The sequence below is a fragment of the Eucyclogobius newberryi genome, unplaced genomic scaffold (assembly GCF_026437365.1).
Source record: "Eucyclogobius newberryi isolate DKJ021-1_F unplaced genomic scaffold, fEucNew1.0.hap1 SCAF_9, whole genome shotgun sequence".
Classification (NCBI taxonomy): domain Eukaryota; kingdom Metazoa; phylum Chordata; class Actinopteri; order Gobiiformes; family Gobiidae; genus Eucyclogobius; species Eucyclogobius newberryi.
Window position 1 is genome coordinate 37193759 of NW_027316532.1, and position 18225 is coordinate 37211983.

At 42.3% G+C, this 18225-nt stretch overlaps 2 protein-coding genes across 3 annotated transcripts; one reads left to right on the forward strand and one right to left on the reverse strand.

Moving 5' to 3' along the window:
- Window positions 1–291: 291 nt before the first annotated feature.
- On the forward strand, window positions 292–2957 carry chst14 (carbohydrate (N-acetylgalactosamine 4-0) sulfotransferase 14). The gene is made up of 2 exons (XM_072439115.1): window positions 292–651; window positions 1549–2957. Exons 1-2 carry the CDS (start codon window positions 358–360, stop codon window positions 2368–2370), a joined length of 1116 nt encoding a protein of 371 aa, XP_072295216.1. The 5' UTR covers window positions 292–357; the 3' UTR covers window positions 2371–2957.
- Window positions 2958–3356: 399 nt separating this feature from the next.
- Window positions 3357–18002, reverse strand: cep135 (centrosomal protein 135). Of its 2 annotated transcripts, XM_072438813.1 has the most exons (26): window positions 17792–18002; window positions 17358–17485; window positions 17074–17264; window positions 16832–16999; window positions 16618–16759; window positions 16457–16541; window positions 16204–16332; window positions 15889–16098; window positions 15585–15650; window positions 12505–12655; window positions 12239–12417; window positions 11798–11953; window positions 11037–11171; window positions 10856–10933; window positions 10627–10778; window positions 8031–8146; window positions 7674–7828; window positions 7533–7588; window positions 6924–7092; window positions 6646–6756; window positions 6385–6570; window positions 5154–5363; window positions 4739–4941; window positions 4554–4658; window positions 4058–4225; window positions 3357–3673 (listed from the first exon to the last, which is right to left on the reverse strand). In XM_072438813.1, exons 2-26 carry the CDS (start codon window positions 17468–17470, stop codon window positions 3652–3654), a joined length of 3456 nt encoding a protein of 1151 aa, XP_072294914.1. In that variant the 5' UTR covers window positions 17471–17485; window positions 17792–18002; the 3' UTR covers window positions 3357–3651. The 2 variants fall into 2 exon arrangements, with proteins under 2 accessions (XP_072294914.1, XP_072294915.1); XM_072438814.1 differs by lacking the exon at window positions 3357–3673 and having other exon boundaries at window positions 4054–4225.
- Between the last annotated feature and the right edge of the window lie 223 nt (window positions 18003–18225).

Here is an 18225-nt window from a genome sequence, read left to right on the forward strand (position 1 = left end):
TCTTGGAGTTTCCATTTCATAGCCATCTTTCTTTCAGCGTATCCCTCGATGAAATAAATATTGAAATATACATTATTTTAATATTTTATAAATAAAACAAATTTAAATCATTGTTCTCTGTTGGCCTCGGCTATTTAGAGACAAAACAAAGAAAATATGTTTTTGTGCCTTTTCTTCACATTTTTGTGTGAGTAACCGGAAGAGGCGTGGCTTTCTTCTCCGAGCTCCCAAACTTCTGCTTCTTCAAACTTCACTCATGGACTTCAGTGGACGTGGGAGCGGACCTTACGGACCTGAACGGACCTGAACGGACCTGAACGGACCTGAACACGCTGCAGCTCGATAACGGGCCGGAGCATGTTTCCTCTCCAGGCGGAGCGCTCGGGGCAGAGGCTCGGGGCCGCTCGGAGCGGACCGCACGGGAAACTTCGGGTCACCATGAAGTCTGCGCCGCCGGGGCGCCGCAACTCTGCCGTGCTGCCGTCCGTGCTGACCTTCCTGGTGATCGTGGCATCGGGAGGCCTGCTCATGATGATCGAGAAGGGCATGTTGAGCTCCGTGGAGGCTCCGGGACCGCGGGCCATGGGCGGGAGGCTCCACAAGGCCGAGGGGACTGGAAACAGCCATGGAGACGAGGACGTGGACTTCCAGGTAAAACCCCGGGATCAGCGTCAGAGACTTAAAGACACAAACAGTTCTGCAGCTCAAGCTTCTCCTGAACAAGAGGAACAAGAAGCACAAAGAGACAGGCTTTTTGCGTCTAATGCGTCATTAAACACATGTCTTTGTTACTAACGCGCTCTCTGCACTTTACATGTTACAGAAGGTCATTTAGAGAGAGTAAACAACATAATAATAATAATGCATAAACACTGTCTGAGGTGTTATTGCTCTGATTTTACTCACTATTTGCTTGGTAAACAGAAAGTCATGTCTGATAGGATCATGATTACATTATTATTTACATGTGTTTATTACAGCAGATGTATGAAGTCTTCAAATCCTGCAGTTTGGTACAAAATAAGTTGTGTGAATAGAGGTAAATAATAATAACCGTTTGTATAGTATTGTTGAGCGCTCAGTGAAGTTCTGTTGAAAGTACAGCTCTTTGGTTTGTATAACTGCTGTTTATAGAGCACATGACGTCATAGAAAATGGACCAAACGGTTTATTTTGAACAGTTTAGCAATTACAGTGCGTCGCTGTGAGTTTCAGACGTGTAGGTTATACTTTCCATGTTATGTCAAGTACAAAGTGTGTGTGGCAATATGGTTCTCACACAGACACACAGAGAGACACAGACAGACAGACAGACAGACAGAGACACACACAGACAGACAGACAGAGAGAGAGAGAGACAGACAGATAGACACACACACACAAGCTTGACAATTTGATGAATGTCTCTCCCCATGTCACATCAAAGTGCAGCTGCTCAGTCAAATAAAACCTACAAGACCAAAACTGTTCATAAAGTTAATGGTCTTAACTTTGCCGTCTGTCATAGTGAGATTGTGATCGTTCCGGTTTGTGTGTTTGTGTCTGAAGGTTTCCCAGGACATCCGGAACCGGACCATCAAGACCATGTGCAGTCAGAGGAACACGCCTCACGACATTTGGTCCCTTCACCCGGCGCAGAGGCGGATGTTACTCCAACACATCCTCGTCAACGACCGATACGGTTTCCTCTACTGCTACGTGCCCAAAGTCGCCTGCTCCAACTGGAAGAGGGTTCTGAAAGTTTTGAGCGGGGCCCTGGAGAACGTCAACGTCAATATCAAGATGAACCACAAAAGCGATCTTGTGTTTTTGGGATCGTTGAAACCAGATGAAATAAAGTACCGACTCAAGCACTACTTCAAGTTTATGTTCGTGCGGGAACCAATGGCGCGTCTGCTTTCCGCGTACAGGAACAAGTTCGGCGAGATCGAGTCGTATCAGAAGAAATATGGCGTTGAAATTATAAAAAGATACAGGAAAGGATACATCAAGGACTCAAAGATCGCGGGAGATGACGTGACGTTTGACGAGTTTGTCCGTTACTTGCTTGATGAGGATATTGAGCGGATGAACGAACACTGGATGCCCATGTACAACTTGTGCCAGCCTTGTGCCGTGCCCTACGACTTCATTGGCTCTTATGAGAACCTGGAACGGGACGCAGAGTATGTGCTTCAACAAATCAAAGCGCCGGTGCATTTCCCAGAAAGGCAGGCGTGGTACAAGCCGATCACAGCAGAAACCTTACATTATTATCTCTGCAGCCTCCCGCAAAGACTGCTAAAAGAACTTCTGCCCAAGTACATCCTAGACTTTTCACTGTTTGCCTATCCACTTCCCAACATCACCTCTGAGTACTGTCGACATTAGCTGCAGGTTTTTATAGTTACAAGCACAAGTCAAAGAATTAGAATGTGGGGGGGCATTGTATGTTATTTGAGTAAAAGTATTTTTTTAAATAGTGATTTTTGGGTGGTTATTGCCCTCCAGCGAGATGGTTTTACCTTTGAGCGCCAAAGTCAATCTCAGCTCAATTTAACTGTGCATTAGACGAGACACTATCGGAAAATAAATGGAATTTTTACTGGTTCAGCATTTTAAAAATTACAATTTAGTATTGTTTTTGTATTATTGGGGCAAACGATTATTTGTGTTGTTACATGTCCAGGTGAATGATGGAAAATTCATGAAAACCACTTGAGGACGGAAATGTCCATTTACAATTTCATGCACTGTTACATGGCATCTGACTGTAAGATGTATATTAGATCACATTTATTAGATCACATTTCATTTATGTGGCATTTTCTGTATGTGATCCACAGGTTGTCAATGGAAACGGCTGCTGGAGTTTAGCTTGGCTGAACAGATACAATTTTCACTGTGTTGAAAACTTCTATGGGTCTCTTATTATTCCTAAACCTTCTATATTTTAATAAAACCAAATATTTCTAAAAGTTGTTTTGATTGACAAAGTGGAGAATGAGTGTAATGTAATATTTGCGTTACTTAAGTGCTTCTGATGGTGGAACGCTGCAAGAACATTTGTGATTAATGTGTTTTTTTTACCTGATTTGCTGGATTTAGCATTGTTTTGTATTGGCCTGGTTTAGACACAACTTAGTGTAAGTTTAGAGCTGGTTGGTTTCTATCAAATCAAATTGGTCTTTGTTAAGACGGTTTAGTTTATGCCCTTTTGGAGGTATTTTTATAATATTCATTTGTGTTTAAAGAATCAGCCTTAAGTTTGTTTTTGGTTAATTTTAGTGTAATTACTGAGCACATATTGAAAGGTCATTTCTTGTTCGCATCTTTGGAAGTGTGGAGTTAAAAAGAGCAAAATTACAAAATATCTCTTTATGTTAATAATAATTTAATAACTTAAACATTTACAAAAGTAACACATCGTAACATCATAGTATAACAAAGTAAGTCCTTCACAATCCAGCTATAAATATAATCCATTCCATATTTCTGTTTTGAGAGGTATGATATTGGCATTGTGGCATTATTCATGGTTCACTTTCATCCACATCGTGTCAGGTTTGGCAGGTTTGAGACTCTCTGGGACATAATCGACCAATAGAGACTGTTATAAATGCGTTGGTGGTTTGGAGACTCACTCAGTGGCTCCTCAGTTGTTAGAAGTCGTTACTCTTTGAAGCTCACACTTCTGAAATCAAAATGCACAGAATTAATAGAAAGTATAGAATCATACAGTACATAGTAAAATCAATGGCTAAAATAAGCAAAGACAGCAGCAAAATTCTCTTGTTTTTAAGGGTTTAATCCTTTGCCCAAAATATTGAGAACTGTGGGCTTAAAATGTATGTATAGATTTATAAATACAGAAGCATTAGTGCCACTTATCAAACATAATCAAACATAAGGTCACAGAATGATGACAATTCTAAGTATGACGGATCCTCATTAAAAAATGTCTTGTTCCCAGACGTCCTCGAGTCACTGAAGGAGAAGCGCTGATAATAATTACCAATCACTACGAAATACAGTTTATCTATGTGCGAATATTTATGAAGGGCAGAATGATGCTCACTTGTCCACGGTCTGGGACTCACTGGACCGGTCCGGAGGTTGGTCTAGACTTCGGTGGATGGAGCGTTCCGTAGAGGAGTAAGACGTGGAGGAGACATTATGAGGTGACAAACTCCTCAGGGACGAGAAGGACAAACCCTGTTTCCTCATCTCCTGGACGGCTCTCTCCCTGTGGAATAATAAACAATGAACACCCAGGCTATTATTAGTCAAAATGGATTTGTTTTCATTTATTTGATGGTGCTATTATTGACAAATTCAGCACGTCTCTGCTTTCTGACCTGGTGGCACTAAAACAGACTTCTGGCTCTCAGCGTGACTTTTGTGTTAAATCAAAGATACACATCCACATCATAACTCCATTTTAACCGAAGTTCATACAAACTATATCCGGCATTATGTCCAAAGTTTGAAGCTATGAAGCTCTAGTTCCTCCTGTAAATCACCGATTCCTTCCTCAGGTATGAAACATTTAGTTAAAGCTCCATTTGTCTCACCGTTCAAAGCGTTCACTCGTCAGCTGTCTTTTCAACACGTCCATCTCAGTCTGCAGCTGGGAAACTTTACGGCGCATTTCAGAAACCTCTCGGGTATGTTCAGCGCTAACAAAGGGAAATACACGAACATCATCACAAATGAAAAATATTTGACTTCATTCGAATACGTCGGCTGATGAAGTTACTTCTTGCTGTCAGCGAGGGTGAGCCGGTCCCGCAGTATTTTCAGCTCAGACTCCTTCTCGCTGGCCGTGAGGTGCGTCTGGAACTCCTTTTGTCGGTTGGTGGAGAGCAGCGTCTCCAGGTTGCGAACAGCCAATCTCTCACTAGCCAGTTGCTTCTTTAGGAGCTCTGCCTCCGATCGAACGTCCTCCAGCTTCGCCGTAACCTTCAAACACAGACCGTGTACACGCTTTTTAGATTCATGTTTATTACCTGCTCAGTATATAGTTTCATTCAGTATATCATCATCATAAGAACAAGTCAATCTGGCTTTAGTTGCTACTGCATGTTTATTCTAATATTGTGCAACGACAGCTTTACAACCACTGCATTCCTCAGATTTATAGGGGCATAAGAAAACGGTTAACGTGGCCTCACTCGCTCCAGATCCATGCTCTTGTTGGTGAGATGTCGCGCGGTGATTTCTTTCCCAGAGTCTAATTTAACGCAGAGCTCTCGGACAGAAGCCAGGTCAGACAGCAAAGCGGCCTTCTCCTCTTGGGCCGTGTGCAGCTCCTGCTCCAGACGGGACATCCCACGAACCAGTGACGACACCTGCCCCTCGTACGCCTGTAGAGCCTGCATGTGCTGCAATGGAGAAAAACACATTACAATAACTAACACATCAAGTCAAGCAAAAGCAGTGCATATTTTAGTCAACTTTTTTAGTATCTTGTAAAAGCAGCACTTGAAACAGGATCAGAAAATGAGTCAGTTGTGCACTCTTAATAGTCTAATAGTGAAGTATTAACTAACTTGTAACCTTTCATTACAATGACGTTTCCCCAGCATAATTTGATAAACATAATTAGTCATTCAAGTTGTATTTCGATAGATTTCTGCATGTGTAAGTAATCCTGTATTGTCCCCTCCCACATCTCAGTGCATAGGTTGTCAAAAATAAAAACACGTACATGATAATTAGCTGTTTTCTGCAGTGAAATGTCACTGAAGAGCTTATCCGTTCTGCTATTCTGGACAGGACCTGATTCTGAGCGGTTTTGATCAATATTGCGGTTTCCAATTTACTTTAAAAATCATGATCTACCTATGTTTTAATTCAAAAGTATGATACATCTCCTTTAAACAATGCTTTAGCAAACATTTACTTGCCTGTGAGAGAGTTCATTCTACACAGAAGTTAGACATTTTAAGGATTTTCTTTCAAGTTAGCATTTTGTTGTCATCTCGAGTAATAACTGGCAGGGCCTGTGTTTATGTCTCTGAAAGCAGTGCTAGGATGGTCCACCCCATTTTCACTTCATTTTCTGACCGTTTTAAATGTCTGTGTGTCTATTAACCATGTGCCAAAGGTTTTGTGAGAGCTTGAGCTCGGGACTACTGGTTATACAGTGTGAAAATCAGGTGCCACCCCCAGCAAGTTTTATGTAGTGTAAATATAACCAGCAAATCCACATAATGTATTAAATGGACAAAATACACTTTTCCAATCAAAAATATTACCTGAATCATGGAAACAACTTTGTGCATTTCCAATTAGTCAGAAAAATACAATCATGACCCACTGTTACATTGCTTACAGACATTGCGTACCTCGTCTATGTTACAGAAACACTGAGCTACATTTGGCATGTCCAGCTTAAATGACCTGTTTGATTTCCCTCTCCTGGTTGTTGACGGCGTCTCTCAAATGTCTGCGTTCCGTGTCGGTGGAGAGCAGCTCCAGTCGGATGGTGGTGTTGATGCCCTCCGCCTGCTGAAGCTTCTGCTCTTGCTCCTCCACATCTGTATGAGCCATTCTGAAGCGCTCCAGGATGTCTCCGTTCTCCTGCTCCTGTGGATTGGAACCAAAACCCCAGTCAGAAAAGTAAATGCTGTTATCGAAATGTTTAGAAAAGAGGCTTCTGACCTTAGCGGCAATGACTTTTTCCATTCTGGCCACTTCGGTGATGTAGGAGTGGACTCTTAGCTTAAACTCATCTTTTTCATGTAAAGCTTCTTCCATCTCTGTGTGCACGACCTAAACACAATCAAGACATTAGTCACATTGGACCTAAATGTATGATGATTGTGAGGAATTGTCTAGAAGCTTGTGATGTGTGTTTGCTTGCAGGCTTTTTGAGAAGAGCTGAGACATCACAAACATCTAGAGTGTCGTCCCAAGGATAAATGTGAATGAAGATGAACCTGGTTTTCTCTGGTCATTGTGGCGAGATCGTCCTGCAGCCTCCTGTTCTCCCGCACGGTGATTTCTCTGTCTCTCTTGAGTACAGACACTTCTTCTAGACAAGTGTCCAACTGTTTCCTCAGACTGGCCACCTCCCTCTCACGGCTGTTCAAAGCCCCCTGAAGCTGGCTGCAAACAGCATGATCAAAAGTATCTGTTAAGTCAATGAAAATGTCCGATATGACCATTTCTGCCCTTATAAACACGAGATATTGAAATAGTTAATTGCCATTTCTCTATGTTTGCATGTTTTTTTCTTTCTTTCTAGTAGTAAACCAAACAATTCGTGACAGTGACATTTATCGTTCTGAATCAAGTGTATAAAATATAACGTGATTGACACATTGTTTGAGGTTGAAGAGTTCTTGGCAGAATAATTAAGAGCCAGAAATAATGGGCAGAAAAAGATTCCAATCTCAGTGACTAAAGGTCAATAAAGGTTAAATTTAAAAACAGAAATTATAGATAACTTTTTTGTATTCACACAGAGGAAATGTCTTTTCTTAAATCTATTAAAAATAAACTCAGAATAAATAAATGAATAAAAATAAAACATAATGAATACTTACGCCAGTGAGTTGTCCATGTTAGTAACTGTGAGTCTCACTTCTTCAATGATCTTCTCCTGCAAAAACATAAACGCAGATCTCAATTTGGTAAATTATAATCAAAATGAAATGGGAAAGGTTTGTTTAAGAACTAACTGTTACCTTCTTGTTTAGCTCGTCTTGCAGCGCGACCAGCTTCTCCGCCTTTAGGTCCACCTCGTCCTGCAGAGCGTCCTTCTCTCTGTCCAGCGCCGAGATGGACTTCTGCAGCAGAGACACTTCCTCCTCGTGCCTAAAGTCCAGCTGAGTCAACTCAACTGAGAGAAAACAATCAGGAGAATGAATGCTACATGGCAGAAAAGACTTGAGCCAGTTTAACTGTAGTCAATCTAGTGATTTACATGTTTATACCACTCAATATTTTACAAACAAGCTAAATAATGTAAACTCAGTAATAAAATAAACTACCATAAACAGTATAATGATATGAAGTTGGGTCAGAACATTTGAAATACTGACCTACTCTCTGCTCCATGTTGTCCATCTGCTCTTGAGCCGCGCAGAGTTCGTTCATCTTCACAGTGAGTCTGTGTTGTGTGTCAGAGAGAGACCGCTCCATTTGCTCCTGCAATAATCTGTACAATAGAATAACTTATTGATCCCACAGTGACAGCGAGGAGAAATGCACTAGTCAAATAATAATATGGACTCTGTATATATGTGTACTCTGTATGTACTCTGGATACTGTACTTTGGTTAGACTTGGTACACCACAAACCCATAACTACAAGCAGCCCAAGTTTAATACATCTTCTGTCCATGATAATGACCTTTATGAGGGATATTATCTGACTGAAAACAAGACGCTAACCTCACACACACCTCACACACCTCACACACACCTCACACACACCTCAAACACACCTCACACACACCTCACACACACCTCACACACCTCACACACCCCTCAAACACACCTCACACACACCTCACACACACCTCACACACACCTCACACACACCTCAAACACCCCTCACACACACCTCAAACACCTCAAACACCCCTCACACACACACCTTAAACACACCTTAAACACACCCCTCACACACACCTGACACACCCCTCACACACACCTCAAACACCCCTCACACACACACCTCTCACACACACCTCTCACACACACCTCTCACACACACCTCTCACACACACCTCTCTCACACACCTCTCTCACACACCTCTCTCACACACCTCTCACACACACCTCTCACACACACCTCTCACACACACCTCTCACACACACCTCACACACACACCTCACACACACCTCAAACACACACCTCAAACACACCTCAAACACCCCTCACACACACCTCACACACACCTCACACACACCACACACCTCAAACACCCCTCACACACACCTCACACACACCTCACACACACCTCACACACACACCTCTCACACACACCTCTCACACACACCTCAAACACACCACACACACCTCTCACACACACCTCTCACACACACCTCTCACACACACCTCACACACACACCTCACACACACACCTCACACACACACCTCTCTCACACACCTCTCACACACACCTCTCACACACACCTCTCACACACACCTCTCACACACACACCTCTCACACACACCTCTCACACACACCTCTCACACACACCTCTCACACACACCTCTCACACACACCTCTCACACACACCTCTCACACACACCTCTCACACACACCTCACACACACACCTCACACACACACCTCACACACACACCTCTCACACACACCTCTCACACACACCTCTCACACACACCTCACACACACACCTCACACCTCACACACACACCTCACACACACACCTCACACACACACCTCACACACACACCTCACACACACACCTCACACACACACCTCACACCTCACACACACACCTCACACACACACCTCTCACACACACCTCACACACACACCTCACACACACACCTCACACCTCACACACACACCTCACACACACACCTCACACACACCTCACACACACCTCACACACACCACACACCTCACACACACCTCACACACACCACACACACACCTCACACACACCTCACACACACCTCACACACACCACACACCTCACACACACCACACACACACCACACACCTCACACACACCTCACACACACCTCACACACACCACACACCTCACACACACCTCACACACACCACACACACACCTCACACACACCTCACACACACCTCACACACACCACACACCTCACACACACCACACACCTCACACACACCTCACACACACCACACACCTCACACACACTAGTATCTTGAAAGCAGCTTAGTTTTGATGTATGCATTTGGTTTTAATATGGGCAACACAAGAAAGGAATGACAGTACAAATGTTTTCTAGAGTGTTGTATTCAGAAGTAATAATTGTAAATATTGATCAGATATGCAAGAATAAAAATAATTATATTTAGTGTTAGGCTTAATAATTAATTAAACCATTGAAAAATAGTGTTTGAATATAAAAAGCTGTGAATGTCACTTCAAGTGGCACCTGAGCTAACACAATGACAGAAGCTTTACAACGGGACAAATTAGCAACTCATTTTAAGGTGAATCCGTCGTGCAGTTTTGGTCTGTAAACAACTGTGATCAAATCACTACAAGAAGCAAAGTGACCCACTGTCCTGATTTCCTGAGCCCGGGAGAGAAACACTCTGAACATGACCTTCTTTTTGATAAAGTGTGTCAGTGTGTCTCTATCCAAACATCAGCCTTTTGGGGGATTCTAGTTTAGCCACTCTTGCTCTTAGGCTAATCACTACTATATCGAGTTATCTTTCAATAAATAATAGATGGAAAAATATATTTATAGTGTGTAGGCCTGCTTGTACAGTTTTTAAGGCTACAGTTAATATAGGAAACTCAAAACTCAAGCACAGCAAAGACTGTTGATTTCTGATGTATCTAAGGCAAACATGTATTATGTGCTGGTTTACACACTGTTCCATTCTTTTGTAAGCAAGAAGCTCCCAACACCAACGCCAAGTGCCTTTGTGGGAACTCGGCGCGGTCCTCTGTACCTCAGGGCACCAGCCTCCGCTCTTTGTTGAACCGTCTCCTCAGCGTTTTGGGCCAGAGCTGCACAGCGAGTCTTCAGCTCGTCCTCCACCGCTTCCCTGCTCTCCTTCAGCAGAGATACCTGGGCACGCAAGTCCAGTCGCTCACGCTCCAACTGTGGAAACACCAAAATAGTATGAGCAAAATCAATAGTATCAAAATATCAGAGACGTTTTATTCCAATATCCTTACAATCTTAACATAATTCTCGAGGTTGATGATCTTCTTTTCACTCTCTTGTCTGTTATTGAGAGCAGAGGCCTGTGTAACCTGGAAGAAAAATATTTGTATTGAATCGAATCATCTATTTTTGTCCTTGACCAGCCCACTCACAAACTTGTGCTGTAATGACAGTAGTAAAAGCTGTACTCACCTCTAATCTGTCCAATAGTGAGTCTCTTTCTGAGGTCAACTGTCGTATTTTGAGCTCAGCCGCTTTCATCTCATCCTCCAGTTTTAAAACGCCAAGCGAGTCTCTCCTCTTGGAGCCCTTCAAATCATCTTGTGCCTGAAAATCACAGTTACCAGGGATTCGTGTTAACTTATTAGTCTTTTCACAAGCTAGAAATTAATTGCTGCTATTTCTTGATTATGCAGTTTGTGGTCATCTTAAACATTTGTCTTCACATTTCCCTTCTAATCATGATACATTACTTTGCACATTATACACTATTAAACCTGGTGTGACTTGTAAAGCGATCAATCAGTCAAAATATCTTTTAGCAGAAGGCTGATGTGCAGGGCTCCGTGAGCCCAGGGTGGTGAGTGAAACAGTAAAAGTACGAAAGGGGCTCAGATCGCACGCCGTGCAGTGTGGTGGAGCTAGCAGAGGAGCTCTGGATTCTTTCTGGATTTAGCTTTCAATTTCAATCCACTGGACGCCGGAACCCACAAAAGCCTTTTCTCTATATTCATGATTTGTGAGAGCAAATGATCTTGTGAGTGACCATCAAAGCCTGTGTCCGCAACCGCACCGCAGGGCTCTGATCCAAATGTGATCAAAACACCACAAGAACACCGCTCCAACACAGCAACTGGAGCGGAGTGCAGTGTGAGCGAGGCGATAAGCTCTGGTTATAGACATAATAATACATTGTGAAACAGTGACTCAGAGGTCTATTTAAAATCACTCACCTGTTTTAATAACAGCTTTAGTTTATCCCGCTCAGTGGTCAGGGGTTTTACATTGTTTTGAATGTCTTCCATGTGTTTCTCAAAGTCCAACAGGGCATTTCTCAGCTCGTCTCTCTCCTTAACCAACCGTAGAACTTCCCCCTCTGTTACTCCTCTCTGCAAGAAACATTCATGGTGTTTTGAAAACAGTGTTTAAAACTGTGGCTTACAGGCTTCACCTGATAGTTAAGAATATATTAAAAGTTCAAGCCCTGACTTGGTAAAGACTATCCCTGGTTACCTCATGGTTTAATCCAGATGTACACATGAGATTCTTTCAGAACATGAGTTATGCCAATTTTATGTACAATATCTACTGGTCCTAGTTTTAATTAGTGTAAGCATAGCTTAGTATGATGTTGTCATGGTAAATATCTGATTTAATTCAAAATGTTGTCTTACTTTAGGACTTCTGCCTCTGACAGGACTGGATCTTTTGTATCGCTCTGCCTCTTGTCGATAGTAATCTCTTTCTTCTTCTAAACTTTTAACAAAAGCGTCAAGTCGTGACGGAGAGCACCCCCTTCCACACATTCCATATTTAGTCCGCATGGCCTCCAACTCAAGCACCAGGTCTTTATCTAGAGTACGTACACAAAATTGTACAGGATAATAGTTGTTATAATAATCATATAATAATTGTATATTGACGTTAAACTGTTGCTCACCAGAGGCCAGAGTTTTCACCATTTTTCCTTGTAGCCTGGTCTTTTCTCCTTCCAAGAAGTTGATCAAACCTTCCATTTTTACATTTTGATCTTTAAGATCAGCCATTTCATCTCTGAGGCGGTCTTTCTCAAAGTCCATGTCAGACTGCTCCTGTATCACCAAAGCAATGACATTTTAATAAAACTCTCATCAAAATAATCATAAAGTGAATATTTTTAGTGCTGTCAATCGATTAAAAACATGAATCAGATTAATCACAAATATGAAGTATGATTAATCAGGGTCAGTCGTATATTTCCTTTTTTTAAATGTCATTGTTTAAATCTCCATTTTGAAGTATTTTTGCCATTTAAAAAAAAAAAAAAAATGTTAAAGGTTGAATGGACGATTTTTTTTGGCCCAAATCTAAGTCTTATTTCCTCGTGGCGTGGACTGCCGATTAGTCCTGCCACGTATCAATCATAAAACGCACCTACTGCTCACCTGCAGCCGCGTGCGGCACGTCCCACATTTCCGCGTGTCTAAGCGCATTGATCTATCATAATATAGTTCCCTCAGTGTACGGGACAAAATGAAGACGGAGAAAGACAGTTCGAGCTGATGCAGAAGTAGACGGAAATCTACGGGAGACGAGAGATGTGATGTGATCCGTCGCGCTAATAAACAAACGCATGTGTGTGTTGTATCAGTCCGCACGGGGGAGTGGCATGCGCACTTCCGACTGCGTTCTCAAATCGCCGAAAAATCGTCCATTGCGCCTTTAACTCTAACCGAAAAATGTTCAATCTAACCCAAATTTCTTAAAGCCAAAGTGGCTATAATTTAAGTCAAGGAACTGAATTCCATAATGATTCTTCATGGTTACATGTTTCAGGTAATTTTCATGACCAAAAACAGGTATAGTGGGTCTTTTATTGCCATTTCCAGCTGTAAGTGGTTGTTATTGGGGGAGATGAAGCTGCTGGTGTCGGCTTGGTCTCTTCTGTTGTATTTTGGTGAAATGTTTGGTCCATTTCAGAAGTTTCAGTGTTCACACCCTCGTCCAGCTCTGCGCTTGTTAAGAGCAGACACTGAGCGAGCTGCACTCGAACACGTAAAATCCATAAGTCCTCATGTGGACATTTAACAGCTCCTGAACTTCCTCTTTGGCTCAGGTAAAGCCTCTGTGTAATCTAAAAGAGCACCTTTGATCAAAATTGCGTGAATAATCTGCGTCACTTCATAATTAATGATCAATTGTTTATCATTAATCGCATGAGTTAATCGTTAACTTTGACAACCCTAATTAGGCCCGAGCGCCACAAGCTGGCGAGAGGCCTATTAATTTCGTAAGGCCGTGCGAAGCACGGCTGCGAAAGTGCGCACGTAGTGCGCACGAAATCGAGCGCGAAGCGCTCGCCCACTTCCAAACACTCACTAACGCACTCCTCCACTCATGCACGCCCCGTGCATACTAATTAGTTGTAGGAAAATGGAACATTACCGTTGTAAACGGGCGAAGCCCGTGCAAAAGTGCGCACTAAACGAGCACTTTACATTGAGATGACGACCGCTTCGCGGTCGTCATCCCCATATAAAGCACTCATTTGCGCTAAGTACCTCACGAATACGTTCCCCATCTCTTGCATGTTCCGTGCATATAAGCATGTAATGCAAAAATTGAACATTATTACTGTTTAGAGGGCCAAAAACACAAAGTGGGCGGAGCCCACTCAAAATTAACGAAAGTACCCGTCAGTGACCAGGGACCCACACCATGAGGTAGGAAAGCGCGAGCGCTTTCCGAAAATGTATAGTTTATGATATTTGAAAAATGGGAAACATTGTTTTCGCATCGGAATATTATTCTTTCTTTCTTTCTTTCTTCTCGGGACCAACCCCCCTATTTTTCACCCTGTGAACATTGACGAAAAGTCACAAAAATGTTCACACCTCTAAAAATCGTGCCTCTCTACATTCTGGCTATTTCCCTTTTCTAAAATAAAAAAAATTGGCGCGTCAGCGCCCCCAAATGTACCAAAAATGCATTGAGAGATGGGAAATGACCCAAAAAAAATCTGATCGTAGAATCATGAAATTTGGCGCAGAGGTAGATGGTGACAAGAGAAGTAAAAAATATTACGGCAACGCCGTCCGCCCAACCAAATGTCGGCCATATTGCTTCAAAAATGGCTAAACATGACTTCAGAGTTTTTCCAAACGTCGTACTTTTACAAACTCCTCCCAGGGCGTTGGCCCTAAAAAGCTGAAATTTGGTGAAAATGCTACTGAGGAGTGGCTGAGGAGTGGGACATCAAAAGTTATCCAAATTACATTGATACCTCTCACGGTCTCTGTGCGGCGAAGCCGCAAACTTTAGCTAGAATTTCAGAAATCTCCCAAATTTAACATTTCTGCCGTTTGCGCAGATAAAGTCCGAATTGCGTCAAATTAGAATCAGTTGTTAAACTCTTTGCCCTAAACCTACTTGAAGTGAAATAAATTAATTTGGAGCCACAGCGCCCCCTACAGATTTTATATGGAGGTTAAATATTTAGTTTTGCGAAATTATATGAAATTTGACACACAACTCAATTTTGGCCCCATCAAAAAAGTAAATGAGACCCATGTCATAATTGTTATGGCTTTGCCGTAACGATGACCGAAACCTTCCATGTTATTCCAATGGGGAAATCGCCAGAACATGTTTACACTTTAGACTTTCACAAACTCCTCTTAGGGCGTCAGCCCTATTAACCTGAAATTTGGTGAGACTCATCTTCAGGGGTGGACCATCAAAAGTTATCCACATTTTTATTCAAAAAGTCACGGTCTCTGTGCGGCAAAGCCGCACATTTTGCCAAGAATTCAAAATAAAATTGCTTTTTGATGGTAAAACAAAGGGGAGAAGATGTGACAGCGTCACAGATTCAGCAGTAGGCGTAATAAAAGGACAATTGGGGCGCGTTAGCGCCCCCTCCTCTTGCGGCGTGGCAGCGGCGGCGTGGCGAGGGCCGATCATTGCCGCTTGCGGCTATATTTAACATTATTGTTGTAACATTATTTGGTCTTTAACACAGGACCCGGGTGTAGCTCTTACCCTCCGAAGTGTTGTGATGATATCCTCCAGATTTCCAATGATTTTTTGCTGACTCTGGATTTTTTCCTATGAACAATAAAAACTTGATGATCAATAGTATCAATAGTATACTGAAAGGCACATTCATTGCCATATACACTGAATATATGTACACTTAGTATCAGATAGTTATTCTCATCTTCACTTGTAATTGACATATCACATCCTCATCCTTCAAAGTGAGACGTGACTGATGAGGTCAAAGTGATTATCAACTAATCACACAACATATTGTCTGCTTCAAAGAAAAGAATTCTTGTTATACTTTGCTTTCTAGAAGCTCCTGATCCGCCGTCTCCAACGCTTGGTCTTTTTCCATCTCTAACTTCTTAGCGAGGTCATCAATGTGAGTCAGCTCTTCACAAAGCTCCAGGTTTTTCAGAGACAGATTGGATACTTGGCTGGAGGTGAGTTTCTTCCTCTGCTGCAGTTCCTGAGACTTCTGCGTCCTATTGGCCTCTTGGAGATACTCAATCTGCAAGATCACAGGTCACAGGTCGTAAGAATAGATTTTTAGCTCTTTTTTCTTCTTCTTAAAAGTCTACAATCTGCTGATAAGAACAAAAAAGGAGGTACTTGCCTGCAGATTGAGGTGCGCGATCATCTTCTCATTGCTGACATTTTGTGCCTCAAGAGAAATTATGTCATGAGGTCGTCCCCCATGAAGCACGCGATTCAAACGGTCAATCTCTTGATCCCTCCCCTCCACCTAGAAGGTTCAGCAGAAGTTGTATTATTCATAGTGTATTTATAGGACATGATGATTGATTACTTTTATATGGAGATTAGTTTCTAATACTGTGCAAGCCTCATATATTGCGGACTTCTCTTACTTGAATGTTGAGGTGTTTTATTGTTTCATGGCAGTTCTCCAGATCTAGTTTGAGCTTTATTACATCTTCCTGTAGCTCATAGATTCTATAAAATACAGAATAATAAAATATAAGACAATTCTTTCAATCATAACAGATCAGACTCATAATTTCGATCGAACCTTCCATCGACCAAAAGCAACATGTCAGCTACATAAGGGTCATCCGGCTGTGGCACAGGATATGAAGACGATGACGAGAGAGGAATCAGATTGTCAACTTGCATCCGCTGACGCCTGAAGGGAATACTGTGTTTTTTGCCGCCTGTATGAAGAATATATGAGCTTATCTTGATCTCAAATTATAGCAGAAAATACCTGATGTGTGTCAAAGTACCTGGGGTTTGCACCACTGCTTGCATGTTCTTCTCCTGCAGTTGCTGGATGCGTTCTCCTTTAGCTTTACTGTCCTTTTCAAGGCAGCGGACTTTGTGCACATATTGGTTATTTAAAAACTTCAGGTCAGTCGTGTCGTGGTCCAATTTTCTGACATGTGCCTTCAGTTCTGCAATGGAAATACGTGCATTTATTTCTAAATCTCTGAATGTAAATATGTTCTAGCTAATAGGAGGAGCATACCTGTAATAACACGACCCTTGTCCTCCTTCAGCTTCAGTAGATCCAAGTGGAGCTCATTGTTCTCTCTGACCAGTCGGGCATTTTCTGTCTTGTACGGGTCAAGTAAATCATCAAAGTTTTTGCTTTCTTTCTCAGTCTTCCCAACAGAAAGCTGTGCACTGCGCAAACTCTCTGTTGTATGGACCAGGTCACTAGAGACAGCAGAGACACGCATTATACACCAGTGGATGTACATATACTGGAGTGGCCACTGACAGATGAGTTCAGGGGTTCAGTTCACTCACTTGAAAAGTTTCTCCACCAGGGGAAGTGATTCAATGCCCAGAGGATGTCTGTAGCCCAACTGGTCCAGACGCTTTCTCAGGTTGACAAACTTTCTCTCCACGTTGCTGTTCATGGTTGTAATGCTGTGCTGTCATTACAAAATAATGATATATTAATGATTAGTTAGCCGTCTTGTGAACTCTCCAGGGGATTTAATGCCTCTGTTGTGTTTTGCCATGAATGAAGTTAGCATTAATGTTAGCTAGCTTGTGATATTAGCCTTAACTTACCGTTCGTACAAACTGATATTTATTTTCTGTGTGTCCACAAAGTCTGCCTTTTGTATGGTTGGTTTTATATGTATTTGGCATAGCTAAATCAAGCTAAATCAATGTTATTAGCCCATTAGCTCGCTCTGCCCTGAGAAGTTCACTTCTAAACGCTTTTAACTCACCAGTGGTTTTATGACGAATTTGACAGCGTAGCGACAACAAAGCTTCAAGAGACGCCCTGCATGGGACAAATACTGCTCATTACGTTTGTTTTATATGTGTAAAACATCACTATCAGTGATAGTTCTCTTCCCGTTTCTTGGTTTCAGCGGTAAGATGTTTAAAAAGAGCGCCGATGTGTTGAGATTGGATTCGTCGCCATGGAAGTGCGTAACTGTGAGGGGCGTTTGTTTACAGTCCCAGGACACACCGCGGGAGGGCGGAGACAAGCGTTAAAGCGTGGAATCTATCTATCTATCTATCTATCTATCTATCTATCTATCTATCTATCTATCTATCTATCTATCTATCTATCTATCTATCTATCTAAGAGAGAGAGAGAGAGAGAGAGAGAGAGAGAGAGAGAGAGAGAGAGAGAGAGAGAGAGAGAGAGAGA